The sequence below is a fragment of the Protomyctophum parallelum genome, assembly GCF_964188405.1.
Source record: "Protomyctophum parallelum genome assembly, chromosome: 4".
Lineage (NCBI taxonomy): Eukaryota > Metazoa > Chordata > Actinopteri > Myctophiformes > Myctophidae > Protomyctophum > Protomyctophum parallelum.
The window spans coordinates 31311950-31338055 of record NC_139700.1 but is presented as its reverse complement, the minus strand read 5'-3'; the positions used below and the strand labels follow the sequence as shown (position 1 = coordinate 31338055).

The window sequence follows — 26106 nt, the reverse complement described above, 5'->3', positions numbered from 1 at the left end:
TTGTTTGTACAGATACTCTACTGTGAGATGGATTTTTGGTTCTTAGCTTACTTAAGATCATTGACGACTATTTATATGTATTTGATGCATTACCTTGTGTTGCTCTTGCTTACTACTGTAAGTCGAAAATAGCTAATCTACAAGCACACAAGTTGTTTTTATTTTTAAATGGGGCTTCCTGGTGTTTTTGTGTCTTGGTTTTGAAAATGAATACATAACATAAATAATAATAAATGCAACTTGGACTTTCTTCTTTTGCAGCCTTAGACTCCTGACAATAATGTGCACACGCATCAACTTTTTTCATGATCCATTTATTTCAGTTGATACAGTACTACAGAGGCACATGGTTCAATGGTGATACACCCACATGGATGACTTTTAGTTGAAATCTTATCGTTTTATTTTACTCCCAAAAATACATACTTGGCCATGACATTCACAGTGACAATCTGCTGCTGAATCCCATTACATTGAAACCCTGGTGTATAAAGCTGAATCTATACGATAGCAGCCCATCCACGGGTATTTTTGGAGCACAACACACACTGTATGACCAAGTGCAGACTGAATGCGTCACACCACACTCTAGAGCAGTGGTTCCCAAACTGAAATTCCATGAATAAAAAATAAAAAAGGTTGATCTACAAGCAATCTGACAACGCATCGCAACGCAACACTTTGAACAGCTTGTACATCGGATATTTTCAATAGTTTGGGAGATTTGGGGAACACCCTGCTCTAAAGCAGGCTGAAGCATGAACGAAAAGTCATTTTACATCAAATTAAATGGCTTGATCACAAATAAATAAGTATAAAAAAACACATTGGTAATTATTCTCATTATCCAAAAACAAAAGAAAATAAATGTAAAAGTTTGCGAAGGCACTCAACTTAATCCACCTCGGCAGCCCAGATTCACAAACCGACACCGAAAGAAAATAAATCAAAACCGTGGCATTAGCCAACAATATTAATGAGCCGTAACAAAAATAATACTTAAATAACATAATACTATTTTTTTATTATTGTCATAACAATATCCAGTCAAGTTTTCCTATGATTAGACTTTCTGCTAACTAACGGATATGCACCAGTTATTTCCAGTTTGGCAGATTGAGAGTTTCATCATCAGATTCTTTCCATTGCTTTATAAATCCCTGTTCATTTGATGTTTTGGACCCCCCCCCCCCCCCCCCTGCTTTGGTAAGAGGTGAGATCATTCTTTGGAGATAAGCTGTCAATGTGACGGCACATATCCGCTTATTGGTAAGATCACAGAGATTGTATTCATAAGAAGATATGCTTCCACTTGGGCTGAGTCCAACTGTATGTCTTTCCTTCCTACTTTGGAAGCAGTTGGATTACTAATCTGCATAGCTGATCTCAGCCCAGCTTCTGGCCTCACTGGTGGTGTATCAAAATGGGGGGGGGGAAATAAACTGAGACTTCAACTGATTTCGGATCAGATTCTCTCTGCGTTTTGGCCAAACCCTTAGGAAGGAAGTAATCTCTGCCATAACATAAAGCAATATAAAGTTTCTTATATTTTGGAGAATCAAAAACAGAAGCATAATAAAACAAAAATACTAACATAGTATAATTTCATCACTGTAAATCCAGTTGACAATAAAAATGCAATAAAAAAGGCAATTAAAAATGTAATATAATACGCAACAGGTCTTTCAACTAAATCCATACCCAGGACCTTTTCCTCACACAAAGCAGACTCACGACATTCAAAATGGCAGGGTCCTTTTTTAACTTTACTATGGCTACATGTAGTTTACTGCATCATTTCCCCATCTACATAATTTGACATTCTGAACAATGTCAGTCACCCGGCGTCCACCGCTCGCCCATGCTTGCTGAAAACTGTGACACACTACGCTAAGGCCACAACGGTTCACAACACACAAAGTCACACACTGACCCACAAGACAAGCTGTGTCAACACGCAGTCTCTCTGCATTTGAACAAAAAAAATCACTCGTCAGTCACCGCCGCCAAGAAAAGAAAAGGAAAAAGAAAACAAACGCTAGTTAAAAACCCAGAGTGAAAGATGACTTCATCATGCGCCAGCGGGGGGGAATTCCTATACCTCAGAAACATTTTTAAAAAGACCCTTGTTAGCCTGTGACACGGTCAAACCTACCATAATCGTTTCAACAGCTTTATCTTATCTCCTGCACTTAAAACAATAACTTTGCATTTACATTCCGTCAATCCGTCTGCTCACTTTCTTTACTTTCACTACTTGACATAAACTGTTTCCTTCAACAAACCCAACTCCTACCGATCCGTTTCCTGTGCTCTACAGGAAAGCCCTCTCTCATTTCACCACCAATTCAAGGCATCATTCTTTTCATCCACATTACTCATTACTCTTTTTTTCGACCCTCGAGCCACAAATGGCTGCACTCTACCTCCTCTACCCCTCTCTTACCTCTCCAAATGAAAACAATAGCTGGCTAATTGTGCTTGGTTGACATAATGGACTAGTGTACACAGCTGGAGGGGCCTAGTACAGACCGCAGGTCCCACCTGTGCTGCTGACTCGGAGCTTTGGACTGATAAGATCTCCAGCACCAACACGTCTCCAGCCTTTGTCTGTGGAATGTGCTTTGTCATCAGCGCACTAAAAAACAACCCCACTTGCTCTTTCCACAGCCGGGGGAGGGGGGGATAAAACATTAACCAGCCCCACAGAGGAAACCACCTTGTTGTGGAAAAAGATAGTTTTCTTCTTATTTTGTCATAGATTTCATATAAAACTTTGTTTTATATTACACCAACATCCATTTGTCAAGGCGCTTTACCAATAACCTAAAAATCTAAAAACAAGACGGAAGCTGATCCATACTGTACATATGAATACAACGTGTTGCATCGCGTAGCGTGAAGATCAGTTCCTTTAAGCAAGGGACAGTCGCGTGGCTTCAGGTGGCATTTGGGTTTATTTGCCAGGCCAACATTCCAAGGCTGCAAGGGGCCGTCTGAGCCATCAGCCTTCAGTAAAGGTCACTCTAGTTGAACCTTCTAGCACCTACGCTGTTGACACATCAAACAAATCATACGACAAAGAGCATGCTGCTAGCAAGTTGGGAGACCTCTCTCCAACACTACAGTATACCTGCGGTTTCCCGCGTGTGTGTGTGTGTGTGTGTGTGTGTGTACTAGTTCTGAACGGACGCCAGGGTGCAGATGAGGCCGTTTGTTCTCAACAGCCTCAAAATGTCTCGGGTGACTTTTGAACCCTTGATATCAAGGCCAGTCAGCTGTGTGGTCAAGGTCCCGGGTCTCTCTCACTCTCTCTCTCTCTCACACCCTCTCCACATTCACAAACAAAATCTTAAACAGCACAACTGGTGACAGGTCGGCCTGGCTTCTCTCCCCCTCTCTCCACTTTTCAGGAAATGACATACATAATCGTATTATGAATCAATAGAAAAAAGGCACTTCCTACATATTCCCTAGTATCATACACATATATAGGACATACACTTTTAGGGAGATATACTTGTCTGCGAGTTTTACATGCGCAGCCATAGCTATATGTGTCGAGTATGTATATTATGCTTCTCATCACTGAGCAACATAATTATTATATATGTCAGTTCCACACAAAGGGTTGGGAGACACATGAGCTTTTGACTCTTCCAGTAACGGCCAGTAACACCCCCCAGTTTGGTATTCAAAACCTAAAAGCTACGCAAATATTAATAAATAATCAACATTATCAGTTATTTTGGAGCAAGACCCTGGTTTTGTTTCTAAACAAAAAAAAGTAATCATGAAGTAAAGATCACAAAAGCATGTGCTCTGTGTGAGTTTTAAGGTGCTTTTGTAAACTCAATCTCAAAATGGGTGAATTGCTAGGAGAGCCAACCAGTTTTCTGGTTGCTTCGCTTCTTGTGATACTAACTTGCCTTTTTCTGCTGAATATGTAAACATTTTGAAACACAGCAAAGTCTTGGTGTGCCACGAAAGGCAGACTGGGTGGCATGCTCTCGTGCCAGCTACAATCTCTCTCTCCCTCTCTCTCTCGCCTACAAACATTTCCTCCTGGTCAGAGAAGTGCATAAAAAATGTGTACATTTGCGTGTGCATGTGCATGGGTGTAAATATATCTCTCTCCCATCAGCATTTCAACTCTGTTTGGGAAACCGCAGCTTCCCAAAAAGGTGCATCCCAGCAACACACTGGTCGTCATGGAAACCCACAATACATGTCTACACTCCCCCACATGCACACGCTAATGCCAGATGCTCACTCTGCCACCTTGCTGCTAGGTGAGGTTGCTGCTGATGTCCAGGGCTTGCTGGTACACCTGAGTCATGTCCTCCAGATCCCCCAGCAGGGAGAAGCTGCCATTGTCCCCCGGGGAGGACCCCTTCGCTCTGGGGCCACGGCCAAACTTGGACCCCTGGAGCGGCGCCGGTGCGGCCTGGAAGCCCTTGAAGTTGGCGAGCTGCAACAGGTTTTCGGCAGAGAGGCAGGCCCTGATCTTGGGGCGCAGGTGGGGGGTCGAAGGGGGCCACTCGGCGCCACCGAGGGAGCTGGGGGACAGGGACAAGCTGGAGCTGTCCTCCCCGACCATGCTGGAGGGTCGACTCTGGCTGCGGGACAGGCCCGAATCGGCGGAGGAAGGAGGGTCCCCGAGGACCCCGGCCACGGCCGCCGCAGAGGGAGGCCCGCTGTAGGTGGAGTACTTGCCGTTCCGCTTCAGGATGCCCTTCCTCCCCGGCGCTCTCCTGGGTGGGGAGCTGGCCAGCAGAGACATGCTGGTGCCCCCTAGCAGCTCAGAGGACTCGCTGCGCTCCGGGGAAGAGTAGTACCCTGATTCCCGCTGTTGACTGTTCTTCAGGATGCCTTTCTTGGGCAGTGTGGGCACCATCTTGGCTGGCTCCTCTTCCTCCCTCTCCGGGCTGGAGGCCACCTCTACGCCCTGGACCTCTCGCAGCAGTGCCTCCTGCTCCAGCGCCTCCTGCCCCAGCTCCACCTCCTCCAGGCTGGGCGACCGCTGCTCCCCCACCGCCCGGGTCTTCAGGATGCCCTTCGGTCTCTTCAGGCCCGGCTTGTCCTCCTCGCCTCCTGTCCTCCTGTCCTCCTCGTCCTCCTCGCCGCCGGGAGCCTCCGTCTCGTTGTGTTCCTTCTTGGACTTCTTGGGCCTCAGGCGGAGCGGCTGGGGCATGGCGGTGGGCTTCTCCGTGCGGTTCTGCCAGTCGATGAAGCGGGCCAGCATGGGCGAGCCGCCGTGGTCTCGTTGGCTCTCGCAGTCACACACGCTGTTCTTCCAGCCCCAGTTGACCCACCAGTGGTTGGCGATGTCTTCCACTGTGGCCCGTCGCTCAGGGTTGACCATCAGCATCCAGCGGATCAGACCACGGGCATCTGACAGAGGCATAGCAGAGGTACAAGAGTTTGTCAGTACAGATATGTCATTTTTTATACAAATGTTTTTGTGGCTTTCACCTTTAATTTTAATTTTTTTTAATGGAGGGATAGACAGTAGGCTGACAGGAAATGGGGAGAGTGATGAGGGGGTGACATGCAGTAAAGGCCGTCGGGATCGGTAGTCGAACCCACGGCACACTGCCAGACTGGATTACCAGCCAAGGTGCCTGGACCGCTGAGCCACGGCCCAGGCCCAGATATGTCATTTTAACCACATGAAACCTTGTGTTCCTATTCTGCGCCTGTCATAATAGGCAAAACATTCGGCGACAATACGTGGTCTACATGTAGATTTTTGATAGAGCTAGAGAAATAAAAGGTGGGGCCAGGTACAGACCCCTGGGGGACTCCGGTCAAGGAAGTATATAGAGTGTAAGTGGTTAATAATAATAACATAATCCAGGTTCTGGAACATTGTATGTGCCTGTGCATTCATGTGTGTCTGTGCGTGTCTGTGGCCTTTACAGAAGCAGAGCTGGAAGAGAGGACATGTGACCTGGCCTACCTGAAGACTGGGTGGGTTCCCTGTACTCCCCGTTGCTGATCTGACGAATGAGGTTCTTGTGGTCTCCCCCGTCAAACGGCATGGCCCCATAGACCAGGGTGTACAGCAACACCCCCAGAGCCCAGCTATCCACCTGTATGTGTGGAACAAACAAAGAAAGAAAACACAACCATCAAAAGGTGTCTTCATTCAAGACAAACAGGTCTTCATCATTACGACCTGAGGCCCATTCTACAAATGCCTTTTAAAATCAGTAGTTCTCACACTTTCATGTTGTTTTTCTCCAAAATACAAAACATGTTGCTCTGCATGCATTACTCCCTCCAGCTGAAACCCCTCACAGTCAGGTGAAAACAAGTGGACGGTGATTCCACATGCATGGAGACATGTGGTTGTCTACTCTACACCCTCCCTAGACCAAACATTAGGGGTCAGCAGCAAACAAAAAGGCTTTTCTGGTTTATCAGTTTTTAGCGTAGAAAGACACAAGGAATGCTGCATACAGGAGGCGATGACGTACAATGCGGTGACCGTCACGGACCTTTTCCTGTGCCACACAGACATTGTGCACAAACGACGAGGAGGTGCGTTAGATGAGGTTATGCAAAGGAAACACATGTACCTAGTCCTGGTGTGGTCAGTGATTCATGGCATTCCAGGGCCTGCCGTGAGACCAGGTTCCACTCTGCTCAGCCACGCAAGAGAGACCTTTGAGTTTAATACTGGAGATCTCCTCTGACATTAACAAGCATCACCCCCATCGCACATCAATGCAATCAAAACGATCTCTGCTAAAGAGCTTTTGGTACAGTGTTGCACTGTACAGTATGTGTCTGTGCATTTATGTGTGTCCGGGTCCCGAACCTCGGAATGCTGACAAATGCTAGTAATCTTGGGAAGAAACTGCTTGTTTCCATGCAGTTTAAAGCTGTTCATAGGGCGGCCATAGCTTTGTGGTCAGAGAGGTTGTCTGGTAATCAGGAGGTCACCGGTTTTCCTCGGGCCATGTCTATGTGTCAAAGTGTCCCCCCCTCCCCAAAAAAAAGCATTCATCATGACCATCTGAGCGGCCATGAGCTGGGTGGAGCTGAAACTGAAGGTCTAAGTGTGTACTCAGGAATTGACTGCGGGTCTCCTACGTGGGTTACTAAACTTCTATGGCCAGGGGGGAGCCGTTTTGTGCTCATCAGCTTCAAGCAGTCCTACCCCAAGTGTGGAATACTCCGACCCCTTCCCTTAAAGAATGCAAATCACTGGCGGCCTGAAAATCCACCTTTCAGCCAGCCAAAATGATCGCTCACCCTTTAGACAAGTGACTATGCCCCACCTCGTTAACCCCTTCCTTTTTTCCCCAAGCTGTACATGTGATGATCGGAATTTTGTTTTCGTCGATATCCTTTTACACTAAGCGTTTGACTGTACTCTGTACCGTTTACATGTCTGCCTAATAAAGTATTCAATCAACCAATCAATACTTGACACCAGGGTCTTAATTTTCTCAGTGGAAGGAGTTACATAGTATTTGACATGAGTAGGTGTGGGGAGTTGTATGTGGAGGTGGTGGACGGACAGACAGACAGACAGACAGACAGACAGACAGACAGACAGACAGACAGACAGACAGAGCACCTAATGAATCTATCTAGACTCTGGACCCTGTCGGCTCCGCAGAGACACACTGCCCCTCACTGATTAGCACACGCCTGTGTCAGACTCTGGCCTGTGTGTGCATGCACGATGCACGTGCGCACGTGTGTGAGAGTATGCTCACGACAACGCAACCTATTTTTGTCAGGTGAAACTGGCTTGCAACTAAATCATGCCTTAGAGTTGCTCATCGGAAATGTGAGAGCGGTTTGGGAGAAACACGTCTCCTGATGGTTAGAGTATCAGGGAGCAGGAAGGCAGACACAGCCTGTATATCTGCCTTGCATGTTTAGTCACAGGAGAAAGTCCCCTAGGCGCTCATGGAACCTGCACCAGGAATGTGCATCCCCACCCCCGAGGTGAGGCGTGCACCATTGTTACGTTTACTTCTACATGCCTCGTGTTTGCTGTAATTTGCAGTTCTCTCCCTACCGGGATTCTATCATTTCGATTGCGATCGGCCCGCTGTTGTTTTTAGCACTCTTGAGTAAATTACAGTCAATTATGCTAAATTAGACTTGGATAGCTAAAATGTTTTTTTCTTCTATTTTGTTTTTTATGCGACAAAGCGACATTTTTTCACTTCTTTTACTTTATTTTTTTGGGAGCCTTTTTTGTAAACAGAGTTCAGAAACTATCACATTTTAAATAAATAAATACTTTGTCGGACTCTGAAAGCTTTGGCTGTGAGCTCTTTGCGGTGGCAGCGGAGCTCACTCCCTTTCCTCCTAGGGAGGAGACAGTGTGAGCAGCAGCAGTTATAACACAATTCCCCACTTCAAAGGAAGGACAGGAAGGGGGGGGGGGTGCGGGGGGTCATAGACAGTATCTGGACTCCCCCGAATACTTGGAGATGTGAGAGAACTCTCCCTGCGGGACTGGTTTCTAATCTCATCAAAAGAACCACCACCACCACCCACTAAAACCTACCCACAACTCTCTCTGCTGTGTGTGTGTGTGTGTGTGTGTGTGTGTGTGTGTGTGAGACTGTGACTGTATGTGTGAGTTACGTTACGATAACAACGCTTACAGTGGCGATTAAGATGACTAAGCACTGTATGCAGTATGGGTTTACAAACTATGTTAGCGGTTCTCTAAAGTGGGTTCTGGAAACCCACAGGGGTTCATGAGCCACGAGCAAAAGGAGGAAAGATTTAACGTCAGCTATCAGTGAAAATAGCTGATCTACAAGCTCTCAATGTCATCTTTCAGCTATTTTCAAAACATGAAAAAAGGAATAATAAATTTCACTTATGGGTGTCTTGGCAGCTTGGCACAAAATCTTTGCCGATGGGGGGTCTGACTCTGCGCCCCAAATCCATATTAAGTTGGGGGTCCCTGACATGAAAATGTAGTGAACCACTGAAGTCACATGATATTATCTTGAGAGACTTCTTCTCACACCAGGAGGCCAACCAGTGAGCACTTAATTCATGTGTGTGTGTGTGTGTGTGTGTGTGTGTGTGTGTGTGTGTGTGTGTGTGTGTGTCCAGAGCCCCCCGGGGGCCTCACCTCCGGGCCGCGGTAGGGTCTCCCGTTGACGATCTCTGGCGAGGCGTAGAGCGGGCTGCCACAGAAGGTCTGCAGCAGCTTGTCCTTGTGGTAGAGGTTGGACAGGCCAAAGTCAGCGATCTGCAGGGAGGCGAGACAAGACGAGAGACGGGCTGTCATTAGCCATGTGATCCTCAGAGAGCATTGGAGGCAGTAGAGTTTCAGCTAAACCGTTTCATATCAACAAAGTACATGAATTTTTATTTCATTTCAAAGAAAGTTTTATTTTATAAAGAAAAGAGTTACAGACGTGTAAGGGTCCAATTGGAACCCCCTCAAGGAACCCCACTTTGCGAACCACGGCCCCAAAAGAACACAGGGGTGTCAACGTAAACACTTACCTTAATATTACAGTTATCATCCAGTAACACGTTTTCCAGTTTCAGATCCCTGTGCACCACCCCATTCTGTGTGAGGGAAACCAGAACAAATATTATGTATATTATGTTAATTTAATTAAATAAAAAAACATTCTTGATGCATCTCTTTCTCCTTTCCTGACTCGCAAACCTGAACGATGAATGATTGCGTGGCATTACGGTAACAGATGGTTCAATCCCGACAGAGCTGCCTTGCCAAACAGGTATCAGAAGAAAGTGAGGCACGCTCGTTAGGGTTGTAGCGTTTTTTGGGTCTGGTCCCCTTTGGGGACTATAGCAGTTTCTTCAAAAAGGTGGTTCACATCTGTTTCATAAACATGAGCTTGTAATTACCCTGACCAGGGTGAATGATGTTCTCACAACATCTTGGGATTAAAAAACAACTATGTTGTTAGTTCTGTTTTATTTTTTTAAAGAGCACGGGAATTAACATGTTGTGGTAATGAAACTATGGTGGGGGGGGGGGAACCGTTTGCGAGAGAGAGAGAGAGAGAGAGAGAGAGAGAGACACCACATTGGTTGTTTGTTTTGAGAGACCATGTGTTGACATGGCTGTGATTGGTGGTGGTGAAGTAAAAGGGGTGGACACTTCCTGTTTCCCTTGTCAACAAGCATCATTTATTTATTTTCCCTTCTGCACATAACCACTTAATGTCAAGGGGCGGAGCTTAGCCCAAAGACAAAGCCAGAGGAGGACGCCCAATCGAGGCGTCAGCCCGCAACCGCGTGGTCCGATGCCCGCGCTGTCCAATCAGCACCTCTCAAGTTGCATACCAACCAATGGGGTTGGAATCAGTTATGCTGTATTTCCAAATTGCACTAACATTTGTCAACTCAAAGTTGACACCGGCACATTTACTTTCCCATTGTCAAGTACTATTATTATTTCGACACTGCAACATAGTACTTGGCAATTAAAGTAGGCTAAATGACTAAGTTGAAACAGCTGTGTTGCTCTTCCACTGTCACTTAGTGTCTGTCTGTCTGTCTCCCCTTGGGGTGGGTGGCACCAAACAATGCAGCGCTATCCAATGAGAAAACGCCTGAGGCGTGGCCACTGTTGCAGAAGAAGTCTGTCGGGGGATATAAAATAAAACGACGCGTCATGGAAAGACAACCGCGCTACCGCACCCCCGGCGGGTTATGGAGGAGGTGGCGGTAGTGGGCGGTGCCTGGCGGTGGTGATATGAGTCATCACTCGTGGCTGTCTGGGACTGTCCTATCCTAGGAAACCATGACATCATCCTTATCTCCAGCTGGATGTCGAGCGACTAGGGGGAGAACCCACCCAAGCAACCCCTGGGAGGGGTCGGAGGGGGATTAACATGTTGAGAGGACGGGGTGTGGGTGTGGGTGGGTCCCTAGGGAGACTGTGGAGATTGACAGGAGGCGAGAACAGAGCCAGCAGCACTGGAGCTGTTCAGCGTGCGTGCAACGCTAAGCAAGTGTAACAGTATGAATCCAATTGGCAGCGCGTCGCAGCCCCACTCAGAACCAGATGACTCCCCGACACCCGTGGGCCAAGAAAAGCAGCGCAGCGCGGCAGACAGACTGGCTATGTGCGGTTGAACTATGGAGATGCATTGGTTAGTGTCACATTAAGCACTTAAGCCACTATATACAGTACTTTGCCCTATATACGACGAATAGTGAAACGCACAGGACTTCGCGTTCGGTTTTGAATAAAATGCTTTTGGGAATTTATTTTTGAAGATGTTTGAAATGTTTTGCCTATAATGACATGCCCAAAATATGGACGCCACAGGGTTAATGTGGTTAAGCTCTCACCCTGGGATATGATTATGAAGGAAGAAGGAATGTATATATACGTGTGTGTGTGTGTGTGTGTGTGTGTGTGTGTGTGTGTGTGTGTGTGTGTGTGTGTGTGTGTGTGTGTGGCAGCGTGTAATTAAAACCGAAAAAAGCAAAAGTAAGACAGGGAGTGGCTGTGAAAATGAATGATTGTGTGAATTACTCTGCATGCAAGTGTGCAGTGTTGATACTGTACTGTGTGTGTGTGTGTGTGTGTGTGTGTGTGTGTGTCCTCACCTTGTGACAGTGGTGCACGGCAGAGACTATTTGTCTGAAGAAGCGCCTCGTCTCACGCTCGCCCAGGCGACGGCGCTCGCTGATGTAGTCGTACAGTTCGCCCTTGCTGGCGTACTCCATCACGATCACGATCTTGTCCTTGTTCTCGAACACTGCAATGGAAAAGACCAGAAAGATAAGACAAAGAGAACAGTTTGTCCTATCCTTGGTCTCGGTCCAGTAATATTTTTATCAAAACTATGATCTGCTTTCATACTGTACCACAACTATAGAGGCCAATGGGATTACAGGGAGAGTGGGAGGACTGTTTACACAGTGATCCCAGCTCCATTTCTACAGTTTGTAATCGTCAAGAAAAGTGGACATTCTTCGTTGTAACATGGCGAGTGGATTAGTCCCCGTTTACCCCCCACCTAGTTTTGGACGGCCGCAGTGGATTCCAGAGAAGCACACTCTGCATCTCAGCACTTTACTTCTCCCTGGGTTACATCACCTTAATACTCCACCTCATAAGTCTGGCTGCGGCCCTTAACAACACTGCGGGGAGGGGCTGTTATTTCAATCAAGCCAACCCCTTGGAGAGAGAGGGTAACGGAGGAGAAATGAACAGACGCATGCATTTAGGAGAGGAGAGGAGAGTAACTCATCAGCTTCACATCATGTCACCATGTTTCACAACTCGGTCCCACATTCCTGGTCACCACAATCCAGTATCTATGTACACATAGGAAAACATCTTACCCTAAAGCATATGGCCATTTTAGTAAGTAGAGAAACCCTGCATGACTCGTTCACCTCTCCTCTAGTTTCTGACTTGTCATTGGAACGATTATGTATACTTTTGTTTCACAAGTTAACTCATTGACTGGCCACTATTCCACCACGCCGGTGGCTATTCAGTGCCTCTTATTTTGAAGACCAAAAACTCCCGGGCCGTGAACCCGGAAGTAAACAACGACTATGTAATGTGTCGCGATTTTATTTTAATTCACCCGAAATATACATTTTGTAACCGCGATGGAGTTAAGGGAAAAGGGAAAAGAATCCAAGATAAATGCATTTGAAAACAAATCCATTTACATGGAGGCGAACTGAGGCGTTTGTCATTGGCAATATATTCTTTTTCTTTTGTACTTTTGGAGAAAACCCTCCACCTGTGGACAGGTGTTGGAAATTATCACTCATGCTATATACACTTTAAGCAATGCATCTGGTTCATCCAATGTGATTGTGACGTCTATGTAAAATAAATAAACGAAGCTAAACTAAACTGATACTCTGTAATTGTAATGTTAATGTATAACCCGGTGACTTGGGAACATTACTTGGCCTCCGGCGAGTTCACACAATAAGGGGAGAGAAATGATTAGTCAGGCAGACAGATCAGCCAGAGAATCGGAGCAGCAGGGGTGGTATTGCAGTCGCTGTACCGCACTGTTGTGACGAAAAGAGAGCTGAGCCAGAAGGCAAAGCTCTCTGTCTACCGAGCAATCTTCGTTCCTACTCTCACCTATGGTCATGAAGTGTGGGTCATGACCGAAAGAATGAGGTCACGGATACAAGCGGCCGAAATGAGTTTTCTTCAACAGGTGGCTGGCATCTCGCTTAGAGATAGGGTGAGAAGTTCAGTCACACGAGGGAGACTCGGAGTAGAGCCGCTGCTTCTTCGCCTGGAAAGGAGCCAGCTTAGGTGGTTCGGGTATCTGGCTAGGATTGCTCTGTAGAGGGAAGTCTGGAACACTCTGGTTGAGCTGTTGCCCCCGCGACCCGACTACGGATAAGCAGTTGAAGATGGATGGATGGATGAATGAGGCAGATAGAAAGAGAAAGCAAGCAAGAAGGAGAGGGAGAGCTGGAAGGTGTGACAACAACACAGCACAAGCTTGTTTTTACTCATTGTGTATTGATTTTATCCCACACAGCAGGGTCAGCGGAGGTGAAGACCTGTGCTTTCTCCACCCATGAGTGAACAACCTTCATAAGCTGCTACACTACTCTCGCTCTCTCCTACATGGATCCTTTTTTTTAAGACATAATCCTCTACAAAAACACATGGTTGCTGATTGATGGTAATGCCCGCTGGTTGTTACTGGCTAGGGGCAGTAACATACACTAGCATCGGTAACAAAAACACCCAGAGGGAGGAGGCTAGAGAGAGAGAGAACGCCGTTTCTGGCATTCTGATTAGGAGGGACGAGGCGGTGACCCCAGGTGACATTTGCAGTGAGCCATATGATAGCGGAGCAGCAGAGTGTGCTGCTCGGAGCGCCGGGTCCCTGTGTGGGTTCTCCTTTTACCTTTTTTCTTCTTTATATTTGTTTACCTTTGACCCCTGGTGGTGAGGTAATTACCTGGCTTACATAACTCCGGTTAGCTACTCCCTGGGCACACGTCACTGCTTCATCCCCCGCTGTCACTCACTGTGTTTTGTTTGGTAATTAGTCCCCATTGTGCTGTACAATGGCCTCTGTACTCTGGCTTACACAGCGGGCAGAAAGCAGGTTTTCTTAGTAGAGTATAGAATATTCTGAGGGCCATGCAGCAGACTGTAAGAATATTAAAAATAAATAAACATCTACACAAACCAGCAGGCTGCCTATTTGTAAGCTTGGGACTTTTTTCATGCTGATGTAATAGTCCTTGACTATAAATCCAGAATCCTTTCAACCTTCAAGCTGGTACACAATAACACCTGGAGTGTTAGTGGACCTTTACCGCTGAAAGTCTGCCCCACGGGTACTATTTCCTTTAGTCTTAGATGTCTTAGATTTAAGACATATTATGCCATTTCAGAATTACATTAAAGACCACTTTATCATTCACAAAAAAAGTATAAGTAATACAATGCATTTGTTTTGAAGCATGAATTTCCGCATTTGTCTGTGGACTTTTGAAGCATGAATTTCCGCATTTGTCTGTGGACTTTTGAAGCATGAATTTCGGACATTTCAACCCCAGCATCCAGGAGGGCAGTCCCTGTCACAGTCATGCCAGCCAGGCCTGTCCCTACAGGCTCTGTCTCTGCTCTGGGGACAATGGCATCTCCAGAAGATTCCACTGAGAACATATAAAACCCACTAACAGCTTAGCTGGATGAGCCAATTGGAGCATTTATAGCATTCTTGGGGCTTGAGTATTCCTTTGTCAAATATGTGTGTGTGTGTGTGTGTGTGTGTGTGTGTGTGTGTGTGTGTGTGTGTGTGTGTGTGTGTGTGTGTGTGTGTGTGTGTGTGTGTGTGTGTAAGGCTTTTTAAAAGCCTTGCACAGACATAGCATGCTGATGGATGCAGAACGCAAGGGGAGTGGTACAAATCCATCTACACGCACACACGCACACACACACATCTGGATCAGATTTGCTTCACACAAGCAAGTTAGCAAGGGCTGTTGAGGGTGTTGCCGGATACACATCTCCGGGGAGGGAGGGGTTCTATACATCTCCGAGGCGAGGCTGGGCGGAGGCCAGGCCGCGACAGTAAACACAGAGCTTTAAGGAGAAACACCAAAAAGCAGGGCGAGCGAGCAAGGGGTACAGTGGGGCCACTAAGTGAAACAGCCTGGCAGAGAGGAGGCTGGGCGCTCGGGGTCTGGGTACAAAGGGAGGCGGTGCCGCGCGGCACACACAGCGCCAGCACATGGACTCCACAAGAGTTTATGAAGCCGGGTGCTCTTTTAATCATTCTCCCAGACTGCAGGACAAACTGGGCTAAACCGCAGCCCTCCAGCTGACGACTGGCACGTTCCCATGACAAATAGTGCTGTTTGTCGCCGTATATATACACTGGAGGAGCCGATAACGATCCGCTCGGAGGACTTTGAAACCAAACAAAGGAAGCAGCACGCCGGAGTGAGCCAAGTCTGGGCAGCATGCAGCGGCCGGCAACACGACCGATGTGGCACAAGGCAAACCTTTCCCCTTGTCCCTGACAGGACGTAGAGTCCAGAGGGAGAGACTGTTGACCCACACACATAAAAAATAAGTCACGAGTCACAAATGGAACCGATGCCACTTGCTCACTCACGGCAGCCCCTGTGCTCATGGGCTGAGGCTGTGTTCAGTTAGGATGACGAATTGTGGGCAGCGGCACTCATGGGATTCAATGTGAATTGTTTAAACTGGGTTACAGCCACTCATAGGCAATAATTGTTGTTTTTTTGCATGAGGAAACAGGAGGTGCTTGTTAGGCCTTTATATTAAAAAACTTGCAGTACACACTACACAAGCTAAATTCTCTGTAAATGTAGGTTGTAAGAAATTGTGATTTTGCACACTCTCAGAGTGAAATTAACACATATTGCTGGCTTTGAAAAAGATAGCTAAGGGGAATCCTGCCTCAGCATACTGACCAGATTAACACTATTTTTACCAGGGAGTGCCAAGAAGATGAGGATTTTACTCTGAAAAGCCCTACCTTCCATTTCCAAAACCGTGAGGTGAAATGTTCCATTAATACCTTACGCTATAAGTCTGATCTCTCTTTGGAAGCGTTAATATTCCAAATGAGATGCTTGGTTATGTCAGACAGAACATCGGCGATCAAAACCATGGACAGTGCCGTAAAATTTAGAGATAATAGCAAGTTTTGTCCGTAAACCAAGAAGTAAATGAACGCGTGCGCAGCTAAAACAGCTCCGGGACGGTCAACGGCCGCTGTCAAAAACATTAATTGCGATCGTGTTTTAAAGATGTGTATACGCTGTACACCTTAGCATGGTAAGTGTTAACAGTCATGGTAACTGGGGTTAAACTAATGTCTACCCAGTTGTTCAACATTTGCGCGTACACATACACACACACACACACACACACACACACCCAGATATGAGCATAGGCATAGACACTTATACATTCACTCTCACTCACACACAGAGAGAGAGAGAGAGACACGTGCGTCTGACGATCCCAGTCTGGTTCCCAGCTGCAGATGTCTCTAAGTATCAGCAGATGTCTGGCCCTGAGATCAAGACTAGGGTAGACCAGGGGGGAGACCTCTTATGTGGGAGACACACACACATGAACGGGCATGCGCACACACACGCACGCACGGGCACACACACACGTGACGTCTGTCCCAGGCAGATGAACAGAGCAGATGATCATATGAATAACATCTCACAGCTCCAGTATGACATCTGTACATCATAACATGACACTTTACACAGCCTGGCCACAGCGGCGTGTGTGTGTGTGTGTGTGTGTGTGTGTGTGTGTGTGTGTGTGTGTGTGTGTGTGTGTGTGTGTGTGTGTGTGTGTGTGTGTGTGTGTGCGTGCGCACGCGTTTCTTCTCGTTGGACATGAGGCAGGTCCTCACCTTCATAAATAGAGATTATGTGGGGGTGGCGGAGAGATGACATGATCTCGATCTCCCTGCGGATGTGGACCATGTCCTGGTCATCCTTGATCTTATCCTTCTTAATGGACTTGATGGCCACCTGTAGACACAACAACAACAACAACTTGGTTATTATTACAAGCAGAGAATCCAGCATCTGGTTTTCTGCTTTAACATACTCTTTACTTGTATTGATGATTTATTGTATAGTATTGCATGTCAGAATCAGCTTTGTCACATCACAAGGTTTACAGAAGTAAAAAAAAAAAAAAAGAAGAAAATTGGGTGAAATTTGTTTTCGTGCAAGTTCTGTCGTAAGGTGGAGAGTGGCTAAAGAAACAAACAAATGATCTACATCAGGGGTGCCCCTAAAGAATATTTTATTTAAATCCACAATGCAATATTTTGTTTTCAAGAGTGTTGCTGTGCACAAATGTCGTAATTACAAATCAAACCCTACCTATTCCATTTATCCCGCTCTATTTCCCATTCCAAGTGCATTTGTCTTATATATTGTCAACACCGCTATTCCAAAGCCCCCTATAAAATATAGGGTGCCACACACACACACACACACACACACACACACACACACACACACACACACACACACAGTCTAGAGAAACATGTGAGCTCCTGTTGCAACATCCCCATCCTCTAGTCTACAATAAACTCTCTGTGAGTCCTCAGTCTCATCTGACCTCCCTTCCTGGAGTCCCACAGGGCCCCTATAGTGACCTTTAACCCTCCCTTCACCTGTCTGTGTCATCAGACATGAGGGAGAGAGGGGGGTCATTCCCCAGGTCTCCTGCAGACAGTGTCATTTTCCCAGCCTCCGGGGTGTTGTATAGCGTGGGAGGGTGTGTGGGAGTCACAAATTAAGGTGCGCCACTTTGAGAAAAACAACCTGGCACGACATGGTGGCAGGTAATGGAAGCTTCCTTTGTGCTCTCTCTGGACCCGAGCCCGCATTTAACCTGCCGTTAGTCAGTGTTTGGGCTGGGTCTGTGAACCGGGCCCCTCACCCCGCACTAATTGAGAGATCAGGTGGCGGAATCACGACGCGGGGGGATTTCCATGGCAACCGTCTGTCTGGAAAAGGCTGTCATGTTGACTAAAACAGTCAAGATAAGTAGGATGAGCAGTAGAGTCAGCGTTTGAGGCCTATCTGGCCTTGCCAGAGGGGGGCTCTCGCAGTAGATTCAAGAGGCAACAATTAGATGTGAATGGATGTTTTTTCACTGTCGTGCAAATAACAGCAGGCTAAGAGACTTGACCGCAATTGGACGCGCATTGAAATCTCTAGCGTTTTAGCCAATGCGCTCTTAAAATGAAAGGCTGGCGGGCTACTCCAAATAAACCCAATAGAAAGTACACAGTCCTGCACATGTCCCTATAATTGTAGCCTAAACATTCCGGATTGAGTCCCGGGTGTCCTTTGATCTGGCCTGCATAGGGCCTATTCACTCTGAATTCTGTTAGTTTAAACTTTTGTCCTCCTGGAGCAAAGCAGCCATATTCCGGGGAGCCCAACTTTTATTCCAAGCAGCAGAAACCACAGGCGGTAACGGGTGCCAAGCTAATTACCGTATACATCCATAAAAATAACCCCAAACCGGAATAGCTCCCATCCAGAGCAAATCTTGATTACATAGAATTAAAAAAACGTATTCTGCCATAAACAAGAAGGGGCTCTGTGTGTCCCCATGCTGAGTGTTTGCCTTCGTTACCCGGTGTTCTTAATTAGTAAAAGCCTTAACACTGTGGTTTTCCTTTACCTCATTGGATTCAGAGTTATCCGCCTGGCCACAAAACCCGAGTAAGGTTTTTAAGTTCCATCCTTTGTTGCAGCCTCTTCCTGGATTTAATTTAGGAATGAGAGGGCGCATTGCCAACTGCCATTAGAAATATTATGACGATGGAAGGAACTTGACCATTCTGGGCTCTAGCCCAAATAGAGCTACAGCATCCAACTGCCACCTCCATAGCATCCCCTATAGATCCTATTCAAACTCTGGCAACGGAGGTTTACAATTCTGCACCGGATCTTCCATATACTAACCAGAAACTTGTGGCAAAGCAAGTAAGGTTTCCATGTCTGAAATGTCCCTCTCTTGGAGAATAACCAGCAATCAATCTTTTTAAAAGCCATGACCCTAATACCACCCTGTGTATGCAAACTCATTAAACAAGCTGGCCTCCCCACAAACTGGCTTGTGACCAAGCTAGCCATCTCTTGCATATCGTTGCGATTGGGCAGAAACCTTGTATCTCCATATTTCAACTTTGTTTGTGTATGACAAAATCAGTAAAAAATACAAGTTAAAAAATGCAAAATCTACAAGCTCACAACAAGATTGTATGTTGGCTCTTTGCTATTTTTGAGAGAAAAAACATCCCACCTGTGTGAAGTGAGGGGCGCTCTTATCATAATACATCATCTAATTCCGACCAATCACAATTTGCCAACTTTGTCAATGGCATTCAATGTTTGTGTTAACACAATGTTTACACAAACCCTCAGAGCTGGACATAGAAGGGGCTAGCGCCCCTCAAAAACTAAAAGACATTTGTGAAAATGGTCAAGTATGATTGTGAGTTTTAGTCACTATAGCTCTTTGTTCATACTTTTCAATATTTCAATATTGTGTGTGTGACTAAATAGTGACTAAATACCAACTACAGAACTGGTCGGAATAACGTGTTCCTTCCACACGCTACGTCCGGCCGGGGAAACTCTCCCCTGTCAGGTGGGAGGCAGCTTGGACTCCTCATGCATATAAGGAAGCATGAGGTCAGTCCGCTGATCCCCCAGGTTGGCAGAGGAAGTGTAGCATCCAGGATTATATTAGATAATTGACACATGGTTGAAAAAAATGGGTTGCAAAATCGTGGGATAAAAATTAAAAAAAAAAGAAAAATCTTATCTCATTACTGAAAAGTGAAAAGTAACAGCTTACATACAAGGTTTCCACCTGACAACAGTGATACTGTATGTGCTCATGTTCCTCCTGGCCCTGACCCCCCTTTGTGGATCGTTAAACAGGACTGCAGATTACCCACCGGGCCGGCCAGCTGGCCGGTCCCGCCGGCACAGCTCTTCCCCGAGAGCAGCTCCATATTACCGTCACTCACAGCAAACCGGCACTGTCCTGCCGACTACATTCACCCCTCCCTGCCCGCCTCCAGCGCTGCCGGCTCCATACGCAACAATGGGCCTTGTTTGAAGTGAAAGTCCGCGTTTCGCTTCACTAGAGCCTGACATCGGCCGGTGCTTTTCTCAGGCCATTAAAATAGATGAGGTATCCATCACGAACGAGCAAGCTCACCCCACCTGGCTCCTCTCACCCTGGAGATCATGTTCAAGTTATGTTGCTGATGATGAAGGGCAAACGGGAGACACACAGAGAGAGGGAGAAAAGGCCAGAGACTGATAAGTGATAGAGAGAGAAACAACACAGAGGAAGAGAGAGAGAGAGAGAGAGAGAGAGAGAGAGAGAGAGAGAGAGAGAGAGAGAGAGACTGTGTGGGGGGAAGAGGAGCCCTTAACTATTCCAGAGAACTATATCTTCTCAACCGGAGCCAGAAATCCTAAAACGTCTTCAGCTGTAGCCACACATAGCAGAGGAATGTCAGTGTTTTTCCCCCTCTCTCCAGTCCTCCCCAGTGAATCCATTGTTGGGGAGTGATGTAATCTAGTGCTTTAAGCTCATATTAATGTAACTCTGTCTGTATCCCCCCCTAACTGACACCCTGTGCTCTTGTTATGGTGGGATTCCTTGCACCCCCGTTCCCCCATACAGGATATTAACTGTCCCCGATCTCATTTCCTGCTGGTTGGGGATGGCTTTTCATGTGTCACTCTCCATCGGGGGCCCCTTCTGTCACCCCCATCTTTCCACTCAATTCATCGTACATGGCAAACAGTACTCATCTGTATCTCCTTGTCACCAACAACACACATGCAAACCTCGTCGCCGCCTGCCACCTTGCTTGTCACCGCAGCCAAAACATGCGACTGACGCGCGCACGTGGAGCAGATACGCCGAAATACCTCCAAGGCATCTCCGTCCGGCATGGACTGAATTCCCTTCTGCTAGCTTTCCAGGCACAACTGCCAAGGAACACAGCATGTGGCAGTACAGATTAGAGAGCAGGCACTCACTCATGCTTTATCATGTGCTCCGTCGTGTGACGGTGTCACTCGCCGAACATAGGAGATGTTTAATATAAATCATGCCTCACATACACTTTCACTGACACACAGCATATGTGAACTTGAACCATATATTATACCGTATATACTTTGTTGACTGGGCCCAGGAATCTATACTTTGGTCTTGGTCCCGTCCATTTTTCCCCTGTACACCAAATCTCTTCACTGAAAATAGCTCATTTACAAGCTCTACAAGTTGTGAGCTTGTAGATCTGATATTTTCACCAAATTCGCATTTTATGATATGCCACAGCCTAGAAAAGGGATGCTAGGGTTCATGAGGTTAATCAATCTCCATAAGTCCATTAAACCAGCTCCTCGCGAGCACAAAGCGCACCGACTGTACACAAACACATTCTCAGCTCCCTCACATTCTCTTTAGTCACTCATACCTGATGCACCGTCTGCTCTTCCCCTTTTTCTAAGTGGAAGACAGCTGCCGGCACGCCACAGAAAACAAACAGTGGCAGAGCCATGGTGGTTGCGCAACCCTCTCACCGCCACGCTGCTATATCTGCCGTATGAACACCAAGGGCCCAGGGTCAGGGGTCAAGTAAACCATAGCAACACGTGCCCGACAAGAGCCCTGTCTCTCTGTCTGTCTGAGTTCTGCTGCCTGGGACCTCATGTACCGAGACACTGATTCCCTAAAGATAAGATTCAACTCAAATATACAGCTCCCCCCCCCCCCCCCCTTCTCCTCAAATGCCACTGGTGTGAGATGGGCCTAAGCTTCACTGGCGTCCCATTTCGTCTCAGGTTTTAGCCCCTAGAAGTCAGAATGTTAAGCTTGGACCACTGTTGCAGATAAGGACAAGGAATGTAGGGATTAGCCTAGTGATTCCTAGAGCTCATGGGGTTTTAAACGATACAATCTGGAATTTATTAGACAATATTAGAGTTTGGGTGTATTCGCATGTGTTCTCAATGAGTCTGATTTGTCATTGGAAAAATAAGCTTTTGGGGAACTTTTTTAATGAATCAATCATGTAACTCAAAACAAGGGTCTGCTTTGCCACATTGTTTATAAACATTGTATAATTTAGAAATGTTAATATACATGTCATAATGCACTCAGAACTCTTGTTCGCATAACGTAACATAATCCTTACACCAAACACTACAATACATAATGTATGTTGAAATGACCACTTATACTATACACTTTATTGACCAGTGTCCCCCAGTAGTCTGACTGTCTGTACTTGGCCCCATAATCGTTTCCCTCTACACCAAATCTCTTTGCAGAAAATAGCTGATTTACAAACTCACACAACGCATAACGATGCGGCGTGCTTGTGTATCTGCTATTTTTGAAGAATGCTCGCCTACAATGACATGAATAGGGACACTAGGGTTGAAAGTAGGGCATTATCTGAGTGCGCCGATTGGGACAACTTGGGAGATGGGTAAATTGTAGCTTATTCAGAGTAAATAATTTTGTTGATGTACATCATGCACTCATGTGAACGTATTTTGTCTTCTCTGGAAGTGTTTGCAGACTTTTGATCTGGGAATGAAAGTGCTGTAAGTGCAAGGCATTAAACAAAGCCTTTAGGGGGAGGCCCAACTCTGCAGAACCCCACGTCTCAATGTAATGCTGCAACCCATACGGTGTTACTTTAACCATGTATGGTAAGAGTAATACAGCATAACTAACATAACAGTGGTGGTTGGAGGTCTCCCATGGCCATGCTCGTCAATAAAGACATTTTCTGATCTTGTGGTTTGGATTGAAATATGAAAATATGAAAGATTTACAAATATTTCACCTATAAATGACATGGCCAAAATATGGATACCAGGGGTACTGTGGGTAAATTAACACCCAGGATGTTGCAGTGCATAAATCCAACACCCCATTCTCAGTACATGGAACGTTCCTCTGTCCCTGCCAGAATGGGTACAGGGGTCATATTCTGCCACACATGGAAATATTTGAGGTGCTGTGCAGGTCTGTAAGGACAGATCATAGCAGAAGTTACGTTAGACTTCCAAGGGCAAAAGTCACCCTGATGGAGTGGCAACAACCACAACAACAGACAAAGATGGCTTTATCTCGACACCCAAAAAGAGGAATTTGATGTCTCCCGGTGACCCAAACTAAAGATAGCTGATCTAGAAGCTATGAGCTTGTAGATCAGCTATTTTCACTACTTCTTAAGTATTTCCTTTCTTTTTCAGCACGAGTGTCTGTCTTCTGGGCCTAAGTGTTGCTGTTGAGCTTCACACCGACTACAGTACCAGTAAATCAGTACAGTAAAACAATTACAGTATAGTTCCAAAGCTCACTTCACACAGGTGTGATTTTCTTATTTATTCATAAAAAAAGTTTGTTTGTTTTAAATGTATGAACAATGTATGAACCACAACCCACAAATGGGTCCCAACCCAGTGTTTTCGCGCACGCACAGAGACAGAGACAGAGGTAGAAGAGTTATCTATAAATAGGCTTTTTATCCGTTCCTGCAATGAACAACAGTGTATTTCTGGGACTGATTTTCCATGTGAGATTGTGAGTGAGTGGGCGCCATTGAGGACTGTTGGGCCGGCTTCAATGATGTGTATAACATTGGGGTCAGTCAGTGGCTGGGGTTTAAACATCTGCACTGGTGCGTCCGGTCATGCTGCATGCTAGCCCCACGCTCGGGGACAGTGAGCGCGTGCAGCAGAGATTCCCATGGCCCCTAGGGGCCTTTGAGCAAACACTGGGAAATTCCCAGAGGGGGAATGACTTGAGACACACGCCTCCGTCAAAGAAAGTAGTTATTTTGGACACTGCAGCGTTGTTTGTAGTGTGCTGATGATTCACAGGAGGGCGTTTCAATCGTATGGGCCCGAATTACAGACGTCGGGACCTAAAAGGGCCCTGCTGTCACTGTGACAGATGTTTACTGATTTTTAAGAGCAGTGGTTCTCAAACTTTTTCATGTCAAGGACCCTCCCCCATATGTATTTTGCAGCCCAGCTCCCCCCCCCCCCCCCCCACACACACACACACACACATTAAAATATGTTGTGCCAGGCTGCCAGCGACCTCCGACAGACGATTAATATTAAAATGATTCAAAACTATTTCAACACTATACTATAGGGCTGTGGGGGGGGCACCTGGAGCCTCCCCAGGGACCCCTAGGTCTTTGATAGTGATTTAAGAGCGTCTTTCAGTTGTCTCACAGTTCTCACTATACAGGTCATATGAACTGACTCACCTCTCTGCCGGAGTGCCTCTCGATGGCCTTCTTCACCTTGCCGTAGGTGCCCCGGCCCAGCGTCTCCAGCAGCTCGTACCGGTGTTTCAGGTTGTGCTTGTGATGGTGCTTCTTCACGCTCCTCCTCTCGGCGGTGTTCGTCGGAGAACCGCCGCTGGCGGGTCGGGGGGGTGCAGGGGGGGCCGGAGGGGAGGGGGCCGGCCCACTAGCCGGTCTGACCGCTGAGGAGGAGGAGGTTTGGGCTTGTTGTTTGGTTCCTGACCGGGATACTAGTAGTCCCCCCCGGCGGGGTGATGATGACGATGATGATGATAGACAAGCTGTTTCCATCTCTCTAGGGAAGTGGGCAATTTATTTATATATATATAAAAAATAAAAAAATAAAACACCTCACTTCCCACTGTTTAAATATCTCAAACTAAAGGTACTTATAACAACTTGATAATATAATACTTATAGGCCTAATAATAGTAGTATCAATAAATAAATAAATTACAAGGAATAATAATGCGCGCTAGTCATATAGACTATTATCATGAACTAATCATGGCCAGGGAACTATAAACATTCCAGATTGTCTTAATCGATCACTCGCTTTGATCATGATGTGATCAGAGGATTCTCCTCTCCATGTTTTGTATTGCGCGATAGTGTTAGATTAAATAGTAGCCTATACAAAAAATGAAAAACCATCAAGAAGACATTATCGGTCTATAAAATCCGGATACATAATAATCGCTATCTAATTATTCTAAGAGTTAGACTATTGCAACATGTAGACTAATCATGTATTCAGATTTCGACAGGGCAAAGCATGTCGGAAGCGGAGTAGGCTACTGTATCTACAGACAGGAACTCTATCCAAAAAATAAAAAAATATATATAATAAGCTAAAAAAAAATAAGAAAAGAACTCGGTCTATTCGTCTCTCTCGCCTAGAGGATTGGCATGATCTCGTAGTCTGTCGTCGGTCGGGGTATTCGCTGGGGTCATTCACATTTGATTTGTCTTCTTCTCACACTCAGTATCGTCTTAAAAACGCTGCCAACAACATCACTGACTCCTCGTCAACTAAAAGGCGTCATTGCCCTCCTTTATTATAATCTATCCCGAGAAAGCAGCGACGAAACCGGCGTTCTGGATGAAGATGACCCTCATTTTATTGTATCCACCAGCGCGGCCCAGGTGTCGCTCCTCCGTGCATCTGGACGCTGTCTAAGGTGGTCGTGGTGCGGGTACTAGACGTGGATGTTGTGCCCATGCATGCAGCCCAGCTGGCGGTGGTCGACGGTGGAGAAGATTGAGAAGATGCGCTGTGGTGATGTTGGTGGTGGTGGTGGTCGGAGATATCAGGCTGCTGAAGTGTTTTGAACATTGCCATGGTTCGTTTTGCTACTCCGTCTTTTCTTGTTGTGCCCGTCTTCTTCTTCTTCGTTCTCCCTTTCTCTCTCTCTATTCTCCAACGTGAGGGGCTGTCTGTGTGAAGGAGGAATGCGAGATGATCCCTGCGTCTGGAGGCGGAGTTACAAGACCTCCTCCCTCCTTCCCTCCCCCCTTCTCTCTCTCTCTCTCTCTCTCTCTCTCTCTCTCTCTCTCTCTCTCTCTCTCTGTCGTAAGTATCGTCTACTCTTCTTAACTCTGACTCACTGAGTCTGAGAGGATACAAATGTATCCATTTGGTTACAATGTAGCCCAATGTAGCCCAATGTTACTCAATGTAGTAGAGTTAATTAGTTAAAGTATCAAATATTGCCAT

General features: G+C 46.4%; 1 protein-coding gene across 1 annotated transcript; it reads right to left on the bottom strand.

The window, feature by feature from the left end:
• Positions 1–295: 295 nt before the first annotated feature.
• Positions 296–25825, bottom strand: nuak1b (NUAK family, SNF1-like kinase, 1b). The gene is made up of 7 exons (XM_083763561.1): positions 24351–25825; positions 16902–17022; positions 11590–11741; positions 9502–9567; positions 9122–9241; positions 5963–6095; positions 296–5394 (listed from the first exon to the last, which is right to left on the bottom strand). The coding sequence occupies exons 1-7, from the start codon at positions 24678–24680 to the stop codon at positions 4289–4291; spliced, it is 2028 nt and encodes a 675-aa protein (XP_083619687.1). The 5' UTR covers positions 24681–25825; the 3' UTR covers positions 296–4288.
• Positions 25826–26106: the final 281 nt, after the last annotated feature.